Source organism: Eucyclogobius newberryi, unplaced genomic scaffold, assembly GCF_026437365.1.
Source record: "Eucyclogobius newberryi isolate DKJ021-1_F unplaced genomic scaffold, fEucNew1.0.hap1 SCAF_17, whole genome shotgun sequence".
In the NCBI taxonomy this organism is placed as follows: domain Eukaryota; kingdom Metazoa; phylum Chordata; class Actinopteri; order Gobiiformes; family Gobiidae; genus Eucyclogobius; species Eucyclogobius newberryi.
The window spans coordinates 4681402-4701415 of NW_027315801.1; the positions used below are offsets into that span (position 1 = coordinate 4681402).

Genomic DNA, 20014 nt, shown 5'->3' on the forward strand with positions numbered 1-20014 from the left:
TTGTACGTAAAAGTCTGTCAGGGATTATCCATCTGTAACTCGCTCTCTACTGTCTTCTCATCTTTTTATTCTGATTTATTTGAGCAAGAATCTGCTAATTTCCACAGAGAATGAATGGAACAGCAACTGGGAACTAGCCAGGTGAGGGTGACACCGGGAAAAGAGCCAAAGTCTATATTCAAATGAGATATTTTTGGATTGGAATGTTCTTTAACCTTTTGAAGTCTAAGTCTAATGCTCACTATCAAGGCAGGCAGAGTCCTGGTTAAGTCCTGGTTTACTCCTGGTTTACTCCTGGTTTATTCCTGGTTTATTCCCGGTGCAGTCCCGGTTTAGTCCTGGTTTAGTCCTGATTTAGTCCTGATTTACTCCTGGTTTAGCCCTGGTTTAGTCCTGGTTTACTCCTGGTTTACTCCTGGTTTAGTCCTGGTTTACTCCTGGTTTAGTTCTGGTTTATTCCTGGTTAAGTCCTGGTTAAGTCCTGGTTAAGTCCTGGTTTACTCCTGGTTTAGTCCTGGTTTAGTCCTGGTGGTTTAGACCTGCCACTGATCGATCGCTGTTGGCAGCCTGCATATTTTTTAACATTTATTTATTAACCTTTATTTAACCAGGTAAGACTGCACACAAATCATAAAAAAACTCAGAGACATTTAAAACAAAAAAAATGTATGGGATGTTGTTGTTTTATGGCGGTTGGCATCCAATTGTTGCATTACCGCCAGACTTTATTCCTCAGACTTTTCGTAGTCCTCAGACTGTCGTAGTCCGTAAAAGAACTCCTTCCATTGTTGTTGTTGTTGTTGTTGTTGTTGTTTTATGGCGGTTGGCATCCAATTGTTGCATTACCGCCAGACTTTATTCCTCAGACTTTTCGTAGTCCTCAGACTGTCGTAGTCCGTAAAAGAACTCCTTCCATTGTTGTTGTTGTTGTTGTTGTTGTTTTATGGCGGTTGGCATCCGAGTGTTGCATTACCGCCAGACTTTATTCCTCAGACGTTTCGTAGTCCTCAGACTCTGTCGTAGTCCGTAAAAGTACTCCTCCCATTGCTTTGGCGTTACAAAGCCCATGAGGTCATGATGTGTTTTTGTGACTAGAATAGTTGTTGTGTTGTTGTTGTTGTTGTTGTTTTATGGCGGTTGGCATCCGAGTGTTGCATTACCGCCAGACTTTATTCCTCAGACGTTTCGTAGTCCTCAGACTCTGTCGTAGTCCGTAAAAGTACTCCTCCCATCGCTTTGGCGTTACAAAGCCCATGAGGTCATGATGTGTTTTTGTGACTAGAATAGTTGTTGTGTCAGAGACCAACCGGCTTTATTCCAGGGAGACTCTTCTTCACCTTCCTCGCCCTCTTTGACGTTCGGTGCTTTGGAAGTACAAAGCCCATGAGGTCATGGGACGTCTTTGTCGTTTTATCCTTTAGAAGTCCTTCTTCCATCACTTTGGCGTTTCTAGGCCCATGAAGTCCAAGCGCGTTAGAACATCCTCTTGCTCCTCATCCTCGGCTCAGTCTCCAACACCCCCCACCTCTATAAACGTTTACCCAGCCCTGTGCTACATAAGTAAGCAACCACAGCCTGACACAAACCCTGTGACTGGATCGCCAGAACGTTCCGCAGATTGAACTCCCGCCCATTATTCCGAAACCACAAGGCCAACCCGGCCCTTTCCCTATCATAAGCCTCACAGCAAATCAGCACATGCTCGACAGTCTCTGGCACCCGACAGTGACCACACAGACCGGTCGGATGTTTGCCTATCCTACTCAGTGACCAATTGAGTCCAGTATGGCCAATCCTCATGCGGGCGAAGGCCCTTTCCTCCCACGCGTTCCTGCCCATAGACCCGCAAGGACCCACACTACCCTGTATGTGATAGAGATGCCGTCCAGTAACACAGTGGCTCCAAAATTCCTGCCAAAGGCCGACCACATGACTCTTGATAACAGGCTTGATTTCAGATTTGCTTAACTCAACCGCCACATCAATTGATGGCCGCCGAAGGGAACGTTTAGCCAGTGCATCAGCCATTTCGTTACCATCCACCCCCACATGCGCAGGGACCCAAATGAAGGAAACCCTCACATCCTTCCTGGACAGGGAGAGCATCAGACAGAAGATGCCATTCAACACATCCTGTCTGCAATCCGATTTCCCAGATTTAATGCTTTGCAATGCAGAAAGGCTGTCAGAGGCCACCACAATGCCGCAACACTGCAAAGCAGATTCCGCCCATTCCAACGCCAACCGTATCGCTATAAGTTCCGACGTGAAAACAGAAAGGCGATCTGTCAACCTCTTCTTGACCGCTAGCCCCAGGTCAGGCACAAAATAAGCGGCGCCAGTACGCCCACTCTCAGGATCCCTAGACCCGTCGGTATAAATAAACACATCACCTGAGTGCTTATCGATGAGCGCTTGAACGGCAAACTGCGGTGCCCTCCCAGCGACTCCTCTAAGCTTGCCATGCAAGCTAACATCAACAGGAGCCGGGACAAACTTCCACGGAGCTATAGCAGACAAAGCCACCGACGGGCTCACACGCAGATCACCAACCCCCGCAAGCCGCGCCTTCGCATTTCCTACCTGGCTGAAAATCATACCGCCAGCCTCACTCTGCCCCCCATCAACCCTGAGAAAGTCCCTCACCGGGTGAGAGCTCGTATGACCTTGCACATTCACCCAGTAAGCCAACAGAAGTTCTAGCCTCCGGAGCCGTAACGGCAATTCCCCCAACTCAACCTGCAGCGCCGAGACAGGGTTGTGTCAGAGACCAACCGGCTTTATTCCAGGGAGACTCTTCTTCACCTTCCTCGCCCTCTTTGACGGTCGGTGCTTTGGAAGTACAAAGCCCATGAGATCATGGGACGTCTTTGTTGTTTTACAAAGCCCATGAGGTCATGGGACGTCTTTGTCGTTTTATCCTTTAGAAGTCCTTCTTCCATCACTTTGGCGTTTCTAGGCCCATGAAGTCCAAGCGCGTTAGAACATCCTCTTGCTCCTCATCCTCGGCTCAGTCTCCAACACCCCCCACCTCTATAAACGTTTACCCAGCCCTGTGCTACATAAGTAAGCAACCACAGCCTGACACAAACCCTGTGACTGGATCGCCAGAACGTTCCGCAGATTGAACTCCCGCCCATTATTCCGAAACCACAAGGCCAACCCGGCCCTTTCCCTATCATAAGCCTCACAGCAAATCAGCACATGCTCGACAGTCTCTGGCACCCGACAGTGACCACACAGACCGGTCGGATGTTTGCCTATCCTACTCAGTGACCAATTGAGTCCAGTATGGCCAATCCTCATGCGGGCGAAGGCCCTTTCCTCCCACGCGTTCCTGCCCATAGACCCGCAAGGACCCACACTACCCTGTATGTGATAGAGATGCCGTCCAGTAACACAGTGGCTCCAAAATTCCTGCCAAAGGCCGACCACATGACTCTTGATAACAGGCTTGATTTCAGATTTGCTTAACTCAACCGCCACATCAATTGATGGCCGCCGAAGGGAACGTTTAGCCAGTGCATCAGCCATTTCGTTACCATCCACCCCCACATGCGCAGGGACCCAAATGAAGGAAACCCTCACATCCTTCCTGGACAGGGAGAGCATCAGACAGAAGATGCCATTCAACACATCCTGTCTGCAATCCGATTTCCCAGATTTAATGCTTTGCAATGCAGAAAGGCTGTCAGAGGCCACCACAATGCCGCAACACTGCAAAGCAGATTCCGCCCATTCCAACGCCAACCGTATCGCTATAAGTTCCGACGTGAAAACAGAAAGGCGATCTGTCAACCTCTTCTTGACCGCTAGCCCCAGGTCAGGCACAAAATAAGCGGCGCCAGTACGCCCACTCTCAGGATCCCTAGACCCGTCGGTATAAATAAACACATCACCTGAGTGCTTATCGATGAGCGCTTGAACGGCAAACTGCGGTGCCCTCCCAGCGACTCCTCTAAGCTTGCCATGCAAGCTAACATCAACAGGAGCCGGGACAAACTTCCACGGAGCTATAGCAGACAAAGCCACCGACGGGCTCACACGCAGATCACCAACCCCCGCAAGCCGCGCCTTCGCATTTCCTACCTGGCTGAAAATCATACCGCCAGCCTCACTCTGCCCCCCATCAACCCTGAGAAAGTCCCTCACCGGGTGAGAGCTCGTATGACCTTGCACATTCACCCAGTAAGCCAACAGAAGTTCTAGCCTCCGGAGCCGTAACGGCAATTCCCCCAACTCAACCTGCAGCGCCGAGACAGGGGAGGTCCTAAAAGCCCTACAGCAGATGCGCAAGGCCTGGGCTTGCTCCACATCAAGCTTCTTTAAGTTAGTCTCAGCCGCAGACATGTAGGCTATACAGCCATAATCAATAGCCGCCCTCATGACGGCCCGATAAATACCCAGGAGCGACCTTCTGCTGGCCCCCCAGTCCTGGCCGGATAGACAACGAAGCAAGTTATTCACCCTTTTGCATTTACCACTGACCTCATCAATGTGCCGACGCCAACTAAGCCTCTCGTCAAAGGTGACCCCCAAGAACCTCACCTCCCTGACCTGTTCGAGCACCTGCCCATGCAGTCGAAGGGAGACGTCCCTATGCCCATTGAAGAAACAGATCACTTGAGACTTCCGTACAGACAGTTTAAACCCCCACTTCAGGGTCCACTGCTCCACCTGCTGTATTGCCCTTTGCAGTTTCGCCTCGTAAAACCGGAGATTCCTCCCTCTCACCCATAGAGCGCCATCGTCAGCATAAAGGCTCCTCCCAACAGACCCATCCACGTCGTCAAAGATGTCCTTAATCATAACATTGAACAAGATAGAACTACACACACTCCCCTGCGGGATCCCATTCTCCACCCCATAGACCCCAGAGTAAGCAGCGCCCACTCTGGTTTGGATACGCCGGCCAGACAGAAAGCTCCGGACCCAGTTAAACAGTTTACCCTTCACACCACACTTCCGCAGCTTAATGAGGAGCCCATCCTTCCAAACCATATCGTACGCCTTCTCCACATCAAAGAGCACCGCAATAACCTTTTCTTTCTGAGCCCTGGCCAGCTGGATATCAGATTCCAAAGACAACACGGAATCCATGGTGTTCCTGCCCCTACGGAAACCACTCTGGTGCGCGGGAAGCAAACCCTGACTCTCCAAGAAGTAATCCAACCGCTCGGTAACCATGCGCTCCATCGTTTTCCCGAGCTGCGACGTCAAGGCAATCGGCCTATAACTTGAAGGGTCAGACGCTGGCCTACCCGGCTTCAGAACCGGCACCACCGTAGACCGTTTCCACGCAGATGGAACACAACCTGAATCCCAAACACGGTTGAAAAGACCCAGGACTAGCCCAAGCGTGTCATCAGTCAAATGAGAGAGCATGTCATAGCACACCTCATCTTTACCCGGGGCTGTCTGTTTCGCCTTAGAAAGTGCTCTCCTTAGCTCAAACAAACTAAACGGAAGGTCAAGGTCATCTTGAGTCGAAGGCTGGTGCCCAATCAGCTCAGAATTCTGGGCCAAAGTACTCTCCCTGTAGTGCCTTTCCGCAGGTGAGAGATTGTCAGAGCTGTGCACCGACACAAAGGTGCTGGCCAACAGTTCAGCTTTGTCAACGTCGCTGACTGCTTCAACACCATTCAGTATTAGGACCGGGGTCCCATGACGGCGCTCAACCCCATGCATCCGCTTAATCATCCCCCAAACATCCCCGAGACGCGTTTCTCTCCCAATTTTGGAACAATACCGCCTCCAATAGGCACTCTTGGCCGTTCTCACAGTTTTCCGCACAACAGCGCGGGCCCTCTTGTAGTCAATGAGGGCACCCTCAGTGTGGGCAACCCTTAGCCGGCGAAACGCCGCATTTCTCGCCCTAACAGCATGACCACATGCTTCAGTCCACCACGGCACCCGCTTCCTATGTCCACTACCACCACTCCTAGGAATCGTGCCTACCGCTGACTGCGTGATGAGCGAGACAATTGCACTATTGAGATCATCCACCTGAGTCAATCCTCCTTCCTGCAGAAACCTAGAACCATCATCAGCTTTCCTCAGGAAAGCCCCCCAGTTCGCCCTTGCCAACTGCCACCTCTGGATCCTCGTCCCCCTGACCACACAGCTCCCAAAGCCAATCACGGTGCGGACTAGATAGTGATCGCTACCAAAAGAAAGATTACCAAGAACCTCCCAACTACAAACACCAGCTAACTCCTTGGACACAAGTGTAAGATCTATTGCACTTTCCGCACCGGTCCCCATATCATAGCGGGTCCCACCCCCATCATTCAGACAAACCAACTCCCTTTGATTGATAAAACCCTCTACCACCTGCCCATACCTATCGGTACCACTACCGCCCCACAAAGCGCTATGCGCATTAAAATCCCCACACCACACGGCCTTTCCCCGAACATCCTTACCGATACTATGTAAGGACTCTAACGTTAACTCACCACACGGATTATAAAGGTTAACCACAGTAACAGCTTCACCACCCAGCCAGACCCTCACCGCCAGGGCCTCCGGCGCTTTACTCACACTGACAACAACGTAATTTAGGTCATCTCGGACAAACACAGCCACACCTCCGCCTCTACCCTGCTCCCTATCATTCCTAACACACACATACCCTTGTATCCCAAAACCCCACCTAGGTCGTAACCAAGTCTCATGCACGCACATAACGTGAAGCTTGTTCAACAAGGTAGAGACAAAACGCTTAAATTCCTGGCCATTAGCACGAAGACTACGCGCATTCCATTGCAAGACAACCACCGCCATTATGAGCCCCCGGAACCTGACGGCGCATCGGGAGCCCCCCCACTCCCACTGCCAGAATGGGGCAGGGCGCCCTCCCGCAGCGCATCCTCTATCTCCGTCCACTCGGGGCCCCCAGCTCCAAAGTACTTCCCTGCAGCCTTAGCGATGATCTTAGTCTTTTCGGATCTCTTCTTGGTTTGCCCAGTACAGTTAATCACTTCCACTATAAAGAGGAAGAAATCTTTCCTCTTCACAACCAGTACATCCTCCGCACCCACAGGGCCTCTGCCCGTGGAAGCCACACTCACAGGCATCCCAGTGGGGACCTCGCCCTGGCCGCGGGCAACGCTGCCCCCTCCCCTGTCGCCTAGGACACCAGCAGCACTGGCAGCCCCCACTGCATCCACCGTCACCTGACTACCAGACACCTTCTTGACCGCATCCGCGTAGGATATGCCTTGAGAGGCTCTAACTTTTTGCACCTCAGCAGCCCTCTTGCTGAACACGCATCCCCCGTAGGCAGAGCTATGCTCTCCCCCACAGTTACAGCACTTGAGTTTTGCTCCGTCGTCACACTTCCCATACTCGTGGTCTCCTGCACATTTACCACACTTCTGCTTCCCTCTACAGACCGCTGCAATATGCCCAAAGCGCTGGCACTTGAAGCAACGCAGGGGCGGCAGAACATATGGGCGTACGCCATAGCGCATGTACCCAACGCACACCACACGAGGCAGGATCCCACCTTCAAATCTAATCATTATCGACAGGCTGTCACACCTTACCCCATCCCGGGTCATCTTCAACCGCCTAGCATCCACCACCTTAGCTCCAGTCAAATTCTCCTTTATGTCATCCACAGATGTCGTCGTAGGGACGCCTACTATAAATCCCCTGACCGTGCCTCTTACAGCATCAGACACAAGAATGTCCTTCCCCCCCAGACACTTAGCTTCAATCGCCTTCCTTTGCTGAGCCACGTCCTTGCACACGACCAGCAGCGAGCCATCCCTAAGGACACTCGCATGCTTGACCACTCCCACAGCTACAGTCAGGCTCCTTGTCAACGCCATCGGATCCCACCCCTTAAAGGACGCATTATCCTGCGCGAGCTTTATGAACACCTTACACTCTGAACTCACATCCCCGACATCTGCAACCCCCCCGCCCTGCTCCTCACTGAGAGAGCCCTCCATAGACGAGCAAGAAGACGCCCTACGCTGCACAGGATCAGTGGCTCCAGGGGAGTCCTCCCCGCTGTTCATATCGTCACCGACCAGGTCACGCTTCCTCTTCTTCTTCCCCGTCATACGGACCGAGGCGTTCCTCTATGTTGCCGTAATATCCAAACTGTTGTCGTTGTTGTTTTTTATGGCAGTTGGCATCCAAGTGCACGAGGTAGTCGTATTGCGAGTGTTCAGGACTAACAGTGTTTGTTATAGTCTGACAGCAGCAGTGTTGTGTCCATGAGGTCATGATATGTCTTTGTGACTAGAATAGTTGTTGTTGTTTCAGAGACCGACCTGCTTTATTCCAGGGAGACTCTTCTTCATCTTCCTCTCCTTCTTTGACGTTCGGTGCTTCCACTGTACAGCTTTATCCTTTAGGCTTCATTCTATAGGCTTTAATATTTCCACTGACGTCGCCGCTTGGTAGCCGTGCGTAAACGAGACTGGACGAGGACAGGAGACCACCCCCACCCCCATCTCGTCACTCTGATCACTCTGACTCCCCAAAAGCAGACCCCCATCACTCCGACTCCCATTTAGCGCCTTTAGCCTGTTTTCTATATCTGCCCAATCAAGCTCCTTTGTTCCAAGGAATCTCCCTGCAGCTTTAGCAATGATCCTGATCCTTTCAGTTCTGCTTTGAGTCTGAGCAGCACAGTTTACAACATCCACCATTAAGAGTACAAAATCCTCTCTATCCACAACCAGGGTATTCTCATTAATTCTGGAACCTGCACACTTGGGACCTCCACTCTTGAAACCTTCACACTTCTTGGGAGCCACGCTGGCCTTTCTCATTTCGCCCTGGCTGGGAGCAGCGCTGGCTCCTCTCTCTGTATTTACTCTAAACTCGTTACTTGAAACTTTCTTGACTGCATCTGCATAGGATATACCTTGAAAGACCTTTATTTTCTGCACCTCAGCAGCTCTTTTGCTAAACCTGCATCCCCCATAGGCAGAGCTATGTTCTTCCCCACAGTTACAGCACTTCAGTTTTGCTCCCACGTCACACTTCCCATACTCGTGATCTCCTGCACATTTACCACATCTTTGCCTCCCTCTACAGACCGCTGCAATATGCCCAAAGCGCTGGCACTTAAAGCAACGCAGGGGCGGTGGAACGTATGGCCTAACGTCATGGCACATGAACCCAATGAACACCTTACTAGGCAGGCACCTCCCTTCAAGTGTTACCATTACCGACAAGCTGTCACATCTTACCCCAGACCGGGTCACCTTCAACCGCCTAGCGTCCACCACCGTAGCTCCAGTCAAATTCTCCTTAACTTCATCCACAGACGTCGCCGTAGGGACACCTACGATAACTCCTCTGACCGTGTTTCTTTCAGCATCAGACACAAGAATGTCCTTTCCACCCAGACGTTTAGTTCCAATCGCCTTCCGTTGCTGAGCCGCGTCCTTGCACACGACCAGCAGCGAGCCATCTCTAAGGACACTCGCACTCTTGACCACTCCCACAGCTACAGTTAGGCTCTTTGACAATGCCACTGAATTCCACTCCTTAAAGGATGCACTATCCTGTGCAAGCTTTATGATCACCTTACAGTCTCTGCTCTCACTCCGGATATCAATTGCTTCAGCCTCATCCTGCTGCTCATTCCCAGAACCCTCGGACGAGCTAAGGGACTTTTTACGTTTCCGGGCACGTGCAGCCAGAAAAGGCTGCTCCTCCACGCCGTCCAGAACGTCTTCGACCACCGATCCACTCTCCTCCGCCATCTCCCGTCTCTCCAGACCGGAGACTAGCTCGTCGTCCTAAAAGTTCTTCTATTCCTCAGACTTTTCGTAGTCCTCAGACTCTGTCGTAGTCCGTAAAAGTACTCCTTCCATTGCTTTGGTGTTACAAAGCCCATGAGGTCATGATATGTCTTTGTGACTAGAATAGTTGTTGTTTCAGAGACCAACTGGCTTTATTCCAGGGAGACTCTTCTTCATCTTCCTCTCCTTCTTTGACGTTCGGTGCTTCCACCGTACAGCTTTATTCTTTAGGCTTCATTCTATAGGCTTTAATATTTCCACTGATGTCGCTGCTTGGTAGCTGTGCGTCTACGAGTCTGGCGGTAATGCAACACTCGGATGCCAACCGCCATAAAACAACAACAACAACAAGTCAACAAGAGAGACGGGGAGAGACGGGAGATGGCGGAGGAGAGTGGATCGGTGGTCGAAGACGTTCTGGACGGCGTGGAGGAGTAGCCTTTTCTGGCTGCACGTGCCCGGAAACGTAAAAAGTCCCTTAGCTCGTCCGAGGGTTCTGGGAATGAGCAGCAGGATGAGGCTGAAGCTATTGATATCCGGGGTGAGAGCAGAGGCTGTAAGGTGATCATAAAGCTTGCACAGGATAGTGCATCCTTTAAGGAGTGGAATTCAGTGGCATTGTCAAAGAGCCTAACTGTAGCTGTGGGAGTGATCAAGAGTGCGAGTGTCCTTAGAGATGGCTCGCTGCTGGTCGTGTGCAAGGACGCGGCTCAGCAACGGAAGGCGATTGGAACTAAACGTCTGGGTGGAAAGGACATTCTTGTGTCTGATGCTGAAAGAAACACGGTCAGAGGAGTTATCGTAGGTGTCCCTACGGCGACGTCTGTGGATGAAGTTAAGGAGAATTTGACTGGAGCTACGGTGGTGGACGCTAGGCGGTTGAAGGTAACCCGGTCTGGGGTAAGATGTGACAGCTTGTCGGTAATGGTAACACTTGAAGGGAGGTGCCTGCCTAGTAAGGTGTTCATTGGGTTCATGTGCCATGACGTTAGGCCATATGTTCCACCGCCCCTGCGTTGCTTTAAGTGCCAGCGCTTTGGGCATATTGCAGCGGTCTGTAGAGGGAGGCAAAGATGTGGTAAATGTGCAGGAGATCACGAGTATGGGAAGTGTGACGTGGGAGCAAAACTGAAGTGCTGTAACTGTGGGGAAGAACATAGCTCTGCCTACGGGGGATGCAGGTTTAGCAAAAGAGCTGCTGAGGTGCAGAAAATAAAGGTCTCTCAAGGTATATCCTATGCAGATGCAGTCAAGAAAGTTTCAAGTAACGAGTTTAGAGTAAATACAGAGAGAGGAGCCAGCGCTGCTCCCAGCCAGGGCGAAATGAGAAAGGCCAGCGTGGCTCCCAAGAAGTGTGAAGGTTTCAAGAGTGGAGGTCCCAAGTGTGCAGGTTCCAGAATCAATGAGAATACCCTGGTTGTGGATAGAGAGGATTTTGTACTCTTTATGGTGGATGTTGTAAACTGTGCTGCTCAGACTCAAAGCAGAACTGAAAGGATCAGGATCATTGCTAAAGCTGCAGGGAGATTCCTTGGAACAAAGGAGCTTGATTGGGCAGATATAGAAAACAGGCTAAAGGCGCTAAATGGGAGTCGGAGTGATGGGGGTCTGCTTTTGGGGAGTCAGAGTGATCAGAGTGACGAGATGGGGGTGGGGGTGGTCTCCTGTCCTCGCCCAGTCTCGTAGACGCACGGCTACCAAGCGGCGACATCAGTGGAAATATTAAAGCCTATAGAATGAAGCCTAAAGAATAAAGCTGTACGGTGGAAGCACCGAACGTCAAAGAAGGAGAGGAAGATGAAGAAGAGTCTCCCTGGAATAAAGCCGGTTGTTGTTGTTGTTGTTGTTTTATGGCAGTTGGCATCCAAGTGTTACATTACCGCCAGACTTTATTGTATAATGGCGGTTGGTATCCAAGTGTTACTTTACCGCCAGACTTTACGTCTAAGACTTTAGACTTTAGTGGTCTCTGAAACAACAACAACTATTCTAGTCACAAAGACATATCATGACCTCATGGGCTTTGTAACACCAAAGCAATGGAAGGAGACATGTCATGACCTCATGGGCTTTGTGGCGCCGGAGCAGTGGAGGGAGTTGTTGTTGTTGTTGTTGTTGTTGTTGTTGTTTTATGGCGGTTGGCATCCAAGTGTTGCATTACCGCCAGACTTTATTCCTCAGACTTTGTCGTAGTCCTCAGACTCTGTCGTAGTCCGTAAAAGTACTCCTTCCATTGCTTTGGTGTTACAAAGCCCATGAGGTCATGATATGTCTTTGTGACTAGAATAGTTGTTGTTGTTTCAGAGACCAACCGGCTTTATTCCAGGGAGACTCTTCTTCATCTTCCTCTCCTTCTTTGACGTTCGGTGCTTCCACCGTACAGCTTTATTCTTTAGGCTTCATTCTATAGGCTTTAATATGTCCACTGATGTCGCTGCTTGGTAGCCGTGCGTCTACGAGACTGGGCGAGGACAGGAGACCACCCCCACCCCCATCTCGTCACTCTGATCACTCTGACTCCCCACAAGCAGACCCCCATCACTCCGACTCCCATTTAGCGCCTTTAGCCTGTTTTCTATATCTGCCCAATCAAGCTCCTTTGTTCCAAGGAATCTCCCTGCAGCTTTAGCAATGATCCTGATCCTTTCAGTTCTGCTTTGAGTCTGAGCAGCACAGTTTACAACATCCACCATAAAGAGTACAAAATCCTCTCTATCCACAACCAGGGTATTCTCATTAATTCTGGAACCTGCACACTTGGGACCTCCACTCTTGAAACCTTCACACTTCTTGGGAGCCACGCTGGCCTTTCTCATTTCGCCCTGGCTGGGAGCAGCGCTGGCTCCCCTCTCTGTATTTACTCTAAACTCGTTACTTGAAACTTTCTTGACTGCATCTGCATAGGATATACCTTGAGAGACCTTTATTTTCTGCACCTCAGCAGCTCTTTTGCTAAACCTGCATCCCCCGAAGGCAGAGCTATGTTCTTCCCCACAGTTACATCACTTCAGTTTTGCACCCACGTCACACTTCCCATACTCGTGGTCTCCTGCACATTTACCACATCTTTGCTTCCCTCTACAGACCGCTGCAATATGTCCAAAACGCTGGCACTTAAAGCAACGCAGGGGCGGCGGAACATATGGCCTGACGCTATAGCACATGTACCCAATGAACACCTTACGAGTGCTTTTGCGGACTGCGACAGAGTCTGAGGACTGCGGAACGTCTGGTGAGTCGAGTCTGGCGGTGGTGCAGCACTCGGATGCCAGCTGCCGTGGAACAACAACAACAACAACACCAAACACCAAAGAAGGAGAGGAAATCGAAGAAGAGTCAACTCTGGAATAAAGCCGGTAGGAATCTGAAGAATGAAATCTAAAGGAAAGAATAAAGTCTAAAGAATAAAGTCTAAAGAATAAAGTCTGGCGGTAATGTAACATGTGGATACAAACTGCCATAAAACAACAACAACAACAACAACAACAACAACAACAACGGACTATGACAGAGCTGAGGACTACGAAAAGTCTGAGGAATAAAGTCTGGCGGTAATTCAACAATTGGATGCCAACCGCCATAAAACAACAACAACAACAACAACTGGGCGAGGACAGGAGACCACCCCCACCCCCATCTCGTCACGATCCTGATCCTTTCAGTTCTGCTTTGAGTCTGAGCAGCACAGTTTACAACATCCACCATAAAGAGTACAAAATTCTCTCTATCCACAACCAGGGTATTCTCATTCATTCTGGAACCTGCACACTTGGGACCTCCACTCTTGAAACCTTCACACTTCTTGGGAGCCACGCTGGCCTTTCTCATTTCGCCCTGGCTGGGAGCAGCGCTGGCTCCTCTCTCTGTATTTACTCTAAACTCGTTACTTGAAACTTTCTTGACTGCATCTGCATAGGATATACCTTGAGAGACCTTTATTTTCTGCACCTCAGCAGCTCTTTTGCTAAACCTGCATCCCCCGTAGGCAGAGCTATGTTCTTCCCAACAGTTACAGCACTTCAGTTTTGCTCCCACGTCACACTTCCCATACTCGTGGTCTCCTGCACATTTACCACATCCCTGCCTCCCTCTACAGACCGCTGCAATATGCCCAAAGCGCTGGCACTTAAAGCAACGCAGGGGCGGTGGAACATATGGCCTAACGTCATGGCACATGAACCCAATGAACACCTTACTAGGCAGGCACCTCCCTTCAAGTGTTACCATTACCGACAAGCTGTCACATCTTACCCCAGACCGGGTCACCTTCAACCGCCTAGCGTCCACCACCGTAGCTCCAGTCAAATTCTCCTTAACTTCATCCACAGACGTCGCCGTAGGGACACCTACGATAACTCCTCTGACCGTGTTTCTTTCAGCATCAGACACAAGAATGTCCTTTCCACCCAGACGTTTAGTTCCAATCGCCTTCCGTTGCTGAGCCGCGTCCTTGCACACGACCAGCAGCGAGCCATCTCTAAGGACACTCGCACTCTTGATCACTCCCACAGCTACAGTTAGACTCTTTGACAATGCCACTGAATTCCACTCCTTAAAGGATGCACTATCCTGTGCAAGCTTTATGATCACCTTACAGTCTCTGCTCTCACCCCGGATATCAATAGCTTCAGCCTCATCCTGCTGCTCATTCCCAGAACCCTCGGACGAGCTAAGGGACTTTTTACGTTTCCGGGCACGTGCAGCCAGAAAAGGCTGCTCCTCCACGCCGTCCAGAACGTCTTCGACCACCGATCCACTCTCCTCCGCCATCTCCCATTCCCAAACTCTCCTGATAGTCAAATCCACCTAAGACTGGGGAGTCCATTCTGAGCTTCTCTTTGCCTGCACTGCTCTCCAGTGACCTCTTCTCTAATGAGCCCTCCTTATTTTAAGAACAAATAAAAGGCTTTAATGGTCTATAGCAGTGGTCCCCAAACTGCGGCCCGCGGGCCACCTCCGGTTTGTTGGGCCTTTCAATCCGGCCTGCCAAGCTTGTCCAAGTTATATTTAAAAAACAACAGAGGCTTTATTAGACAGTAGATGGAATGGGAAAGAAAGGAAGGGAAATGATGAGAGAGAAAGGAGGACATGCAGCAAATGTCGGAGTCGGGATTCAAACTCACGATACTGTGGCTGGCCCTTTACCTTTCGCCTGTAATGCCCACATTTCCCCAAGAGTTGGCCACTGTTCCCTCTAAGCTGCGCGCCTGCGCAGCTGCGCACTGCTCGCACTTAGTGCACTGCTCGCATTTAGTGCACTGCGCGCACAAGAAAATCTATGGCGTGCAGAAAATAAAATTCACCACAAACGGTCAAAGGGGCCAAAAAAGCAGGAAGCGCAAGTGTTTGACACACTGAAGAAGACTCTTGTGGACAGTAGAAGACAGTAGATAATTAATCATTATTTAATGCATTTGGAAAACAATTTGTACATTGAGCCTTGCATTTGTTGCTTTGTTACAAGTTACAGGTCAAATCTTGCGTGGAATTTATAGTAATTCATTAGTTCACACAAACACTCCATATTTTCCTGGCCCGGCCCCTCGGCCAAATTTTAGAACACAATGTGGCCCTCGAGTCAAAAAGTTTGGGGACCACTGGTCTATAGCGTCCTCAGTTTGTATTTTTTGATAATTTAAAGATTCTTTTCTGTGGCGCTGTCTGTAAGAAAATGAGAAGCGTGTGGCATGAAGACAAGAGCAGGGCTCATTCATTCAGGCTTTTGACTGATACACGTGACCTGCCTGCCTGATAAACAATAAAATCACAAAACAAAAGCATACATAATCACAATGACAAAAATATCAGAATATTACTAAGATCATAATTCATGTACAATGTCCTAAAAGAGTGTATTAATAGTATAGTGCAGGGCTATTCAACCTAAGGCCCGGGGGCCAAATCAGGCACTCCAAGCAATTTAATCCGGCCCACTACCCTTTTTACAAATATTGGAAAAAATATTTAGTGATTCAGTGCAACATAAAACAATGAAAAATTATAAAAACAACCTATATACGTAAATACTGCTATGGGATCAAAATAAAAATAGGCTTACTATGTACACACCTCCGGCCATACGAAAAATCTGTCCCTCTGGAAACTAAAGTTGAATAGCCCTGGTATAGTGTTAGTAAATGTCTAATCAGCTTCAGAACAAATGTAGAATGAGACTGATTAGGGGTTGAATAAATATGAATAAAATGTGATTAATATCCAATTAACCATTTGCATGTATGCGGAAAAGCAGAGTAGATGTGAAGTATACCATGAAATAAAGTGTCACTATAACTAATATAGCAGTATTAGACACAATTTCTTGCTTTTCTTCAAAAGATGACTTAAGTACATAAAATGTTATAAATGCATTAGTCATGTAATACATGTGAAATTACACCTGACTTGAACTAGCTCATCAACCCGACAGTGCATTTTAGAATGCACAATCGTTCAGTATGTGAAAGAGAAAACAGTCCCATTGCTGATTGACATGCTATGTTTTTTCTCTTCTTCCAGTTTTGTGTGAGCGATGTAGGGACACTAAGCACACTAATCACTCCAGGGAGCACAAGCATCAAGCCTGAGCCAGCAGCAGCAGCAGCAGCACCAGCAGGGACTTCTGGGAAATCCCATGACTCAGACAAGGCCCAGCTGCAGAAGACAGGTACAGTTGAGAGAATTGGCAGTTTATAGAACAGATTTTTATCAACAGCTCCCTGCGATTTTGAACAGGAAGTTAAGGGACTGGGTTTCTATTATTGAGCCGTTTTTTTTTTATCAATATTGCATTTTACAATGAACAAAATGTGAAATAATGATCTACCTATATTATAGTTTATTAGTAAACAAGAAAAAGGCATAATATGTCCTCTAGCCTCTTAAAGGTTGAATGGACGATTTTTTGGGCCCAAATCTGAGTCTTATTTCCTCGTGGCGTGGACTGCCGATTAGTCCTGCCACACATCATCATAAAACGCACCTACCGCTCACCTGCAGCCGCGTGCGGCTCGTCACACATTTCCGCGTGTCTAAGCGCATTGATCTATCATAATATAGTTCCCTCAGTGTATGGGGCAAAATGAAGAGGGAGAAAGACAGTTCGAGCTGACTCAGAAGTAGACGTAAATCTACGGGAGACGAGAGATGCGATGTGATCCGTCACGCTAATAAACAAACGCACGTGTGTGTTGTATCAGTCCACACGGGGGAGTGGCATGTGCACTTCAGGCTACGTTCTCAAATCGCCGAAAAATCGTCCATTGCGCCTTTAAAATGTCTATTGTTTTATTATTGACTCTCTTTGATATGACAGAAACTGATTACTCACTAAATAAAACCCCTGCTTCAATCTGCTCTTCAAATCCATTATTAAATTAATTAAATATGTTGTGTTTCTCATCCCCAGATGTGTCGGCTACTTTTGTCACTGTGAGGGCCCCGGTTGTGGAGCCAGAGAGACTGGCCCAAAACAGAGCTGAGGTCCAGACCAATGCTGCGTTCCAGACCAAAGCTGCGGTCCAGACCAAAGCTGAGGTCCAGACCAATGCTGAGGTCCAGACCAAAGCTGCGGTCCAAACCAAAGCTGAGGTCCAGACCAAAGCTGCGGTCCAGACCAAAGCTGAGGTCCAGACCAATGCTGAGGTCCAGACCAAAGCTGCGGTCCAAACCAAAGCTGAGGTCCAGACCAAAGCTGCGGTCCAGACCAAAGCTGAGGTCCAGACCAAAGCTGCAGTCCAGATCAAAGCTGCGGTCCAGACCAAAGCTGCGGTCCAGACCAAAGCTGCGGTCCAGATCAAAGCTGAGGTCCAGACCAAAGCTGAGGTCCAGACCAAAGCTGAGGTCCAGACCAAAGCTCAGGTCCAGATCAAAGCTGAGGTCCTGACCAAAGCTGAGGTCCTGACCAAAGCTGAGGTCCAGACCAAAGCTGAGGTCCAGACCAATGCTGAGGTCCAGACCAAAGCTCAGGTCCAGATCAAAGCTGAGGTCCTGACCAAAGCTGAGGTCCTGACCAAAGCTGAGGTCCAGACTAAAGCTGAGGTCCAGACCAAACCTGCGGTCCAGACGAAACCTGCGGTCCAGACCAAACCTGCGGTCCAGACCAAAGCTGAGGTCCTGACCAAACCTGAGATCCAGACCAAAGCTGAGGTCCAGACCAAAGCTGCGGTCCAGACCAAACCAGAGGTCCAGACCAAACCAGAGGTCCAGACCAAAGCTGAGGTCCAGACCAAAGCTGCGGTCCAGACCAAAGCTGCGGTTCAGACCAAAGCTGCGGTTCAGACCAAAGCTGAGGTCCAGACCAAACCAGAGATCCAGACCAAACCAGAGATCCAGACCAAACCAGAGATCCAGACCAAACCCGAGGTCCAAACCAAACCTGAGATCCAGACCAAACCCGAGGTCCAGACCAAACCCGAGGTCCAGACCAAACCTGAGGTTCCTTATAGAGCGCTCCTGCAAAACCATGACCCCAAAACACAGAGGAGCTTCGGGAATGAGCTTCGCAGGGAGCCAATCACAGACAAGTATTATAGATCTGTAACATACTGAGGGTAGAGTCTGAAGGGCGTGAAGGTCTGAAAGTGTCTCCACTGTCTTAAGTGAAATGTACTGGGTCGTTTAAGGGGTCCAACTGAAAAAAGAGAGAAGAGAGAAAGCAATGGAAAAGTTGTTGTCTGCTTTACTACATTTTCACTAATATATTTTAGCTTTTTGGACTAGAATTTGATTTGAAGTTGCTTATTCTCTTGTATGAAATTACTGAAATATTTTTATGCCCTTTAGATTCTTATCTCTTGGTGTATTATGTTTGACTGCTATATTCTCTTATAATAGATGTATACTTATTACTCGCAGGAGGACCATTGTTATTGAGAAGGTACCTGCCGGAGGGAGGGTCTCACTAAATGCGGACCACCTCAAACCAATGAGGAAAAGGAAAAGAAAAGAGTACCTCAGTCCATCCGATGATGACTCTGACTTAGAAGGAACGGTGGGACATGATTTGAAGTTAGTCATTAAATGTTCGATATTGATTTTATGAATATTATTTTTCAAGTACTTGGCATTACATCTGTTCCAGGATGAGAAAATGGACGACTCCAAATCTGACTGCCGACTCATCCGAGGAGGTAGTCTTGAGTAACTGTTTGGTTCTTTTGAAAAGCAAAAACAAAAAACATGATGAATTTGATGTTTTGGTGAAGGTGGTGACAGTAAAACAGAGCTCTGGACTTGGGCTCAGTATCTGGAGGAAACCAAATCTATCGCTGCGCCCACCAAGCTTTTCCAAGAGGTATTCTTTCACTACAACTAAACAGAATGGAGCAACTAGACAGGCCAACTAAATGAGTGTTCTATTTTTGTGAGTTGAAACATTTTACAATTGTCAGTTTTATTTATGTAGCATATCTTATGTATCATGTTAATTATACAATTTATATGTATTCCGGTAATTTATGTGTTTATTAGTGAGTAAGAGACACTGGTGAATCCTTTATTGATCAGAAATCTGGCTACAGTGTACTTTGAATTTGGGAATCATTACAGAAAGAGTAAATTACGGCATCATCAGCGTATAGATGAATTGGAGAAATTTGCCGAAAAGAGCAGAGTACCGTAACACAGTCCTTGTGGTACACCTTTATCTGTGATTTCAAAGTGAGAGGTGCAACCCTTACAGGAAACACATGTGTATCTTTGGCGATACCTGAACACAGTTTTTCACAGTCAAATTAAATTATAGTTCACATTGCAATTCTCAGGGAATCTGGTGTAGAAAACTCTTATACTTGTATAAGGTAGACTTTTGTTTGCGTATGTGTCGTAGGTGCTGGTAGCTCTGTCCTCATAAGGAAAGAAGGCTGCTAATGAGGCGTGATTGAAGTGTGGGACATCTTTAATGCGGGACAGACAGTACAGGCCTTGTTTACACTGTCACAACATTGTCCCATCTGCTCCTAAAGATGTTTTATTATTTAATTCAGTCCACTTGTAGATTTCTATGGGACATTGCAACTTCAAAAGCCCTTTTTTCAAAATATTTTTTTCCACAGAGACATAAAAGCCAGCCCAGCAGCACCTACACACACCAAACTGCACAATCCCGGACCTAAGATTTTGACAAATTCTACAGGGGGATTTTTGAAAACATGATAAAAAAAATGTAACACATTTGACTTTACATCTGTGCAAGTAAACTACAGATGACGTTTCAGATTGATATGCGTAGATTTACGTTTTTT

The 20014-nt window shown here is 48.5% G+C and overlaps 1 protein-coding gene across 1 annotated transcript in view; it reads left to right on the plus strand.

Annotated features, from left to right (window-relative positions):
- l3mbtl1 (L3MBTL histone methyl-lysine binding protein 1) overlaps nucleotides 1-20014 on the plus strand; it is a 29436-nt gene that overhangs the window by 3994 nt on the left and 5428 nt on the right. Inside the window, exons 4-8 of the mRNA XM_072448809.1 lie at nucleotides 16290-16437; nucleotides 17179-18295; nucleotides 18627-18762; nucleotides 18853-18901; nucleotides 18977-19065. Of these exons, the coding sequence (XP_072304910.1) occupies nucleotides 16290-16437; nucleotides 17179-18295; nucleotides 18627-18762; nucleotides 18853-18901; nucleotides 18977-19065 (1539 nt within the window). The remainder of the gene's footprint in view (nucleotides 1-16289; nucleotides 16438-17178; nucleotides 18296-18626; nucleotides 18763-18852; nucleotides 18902-18976; nucleotides 19066-20014) is intronic.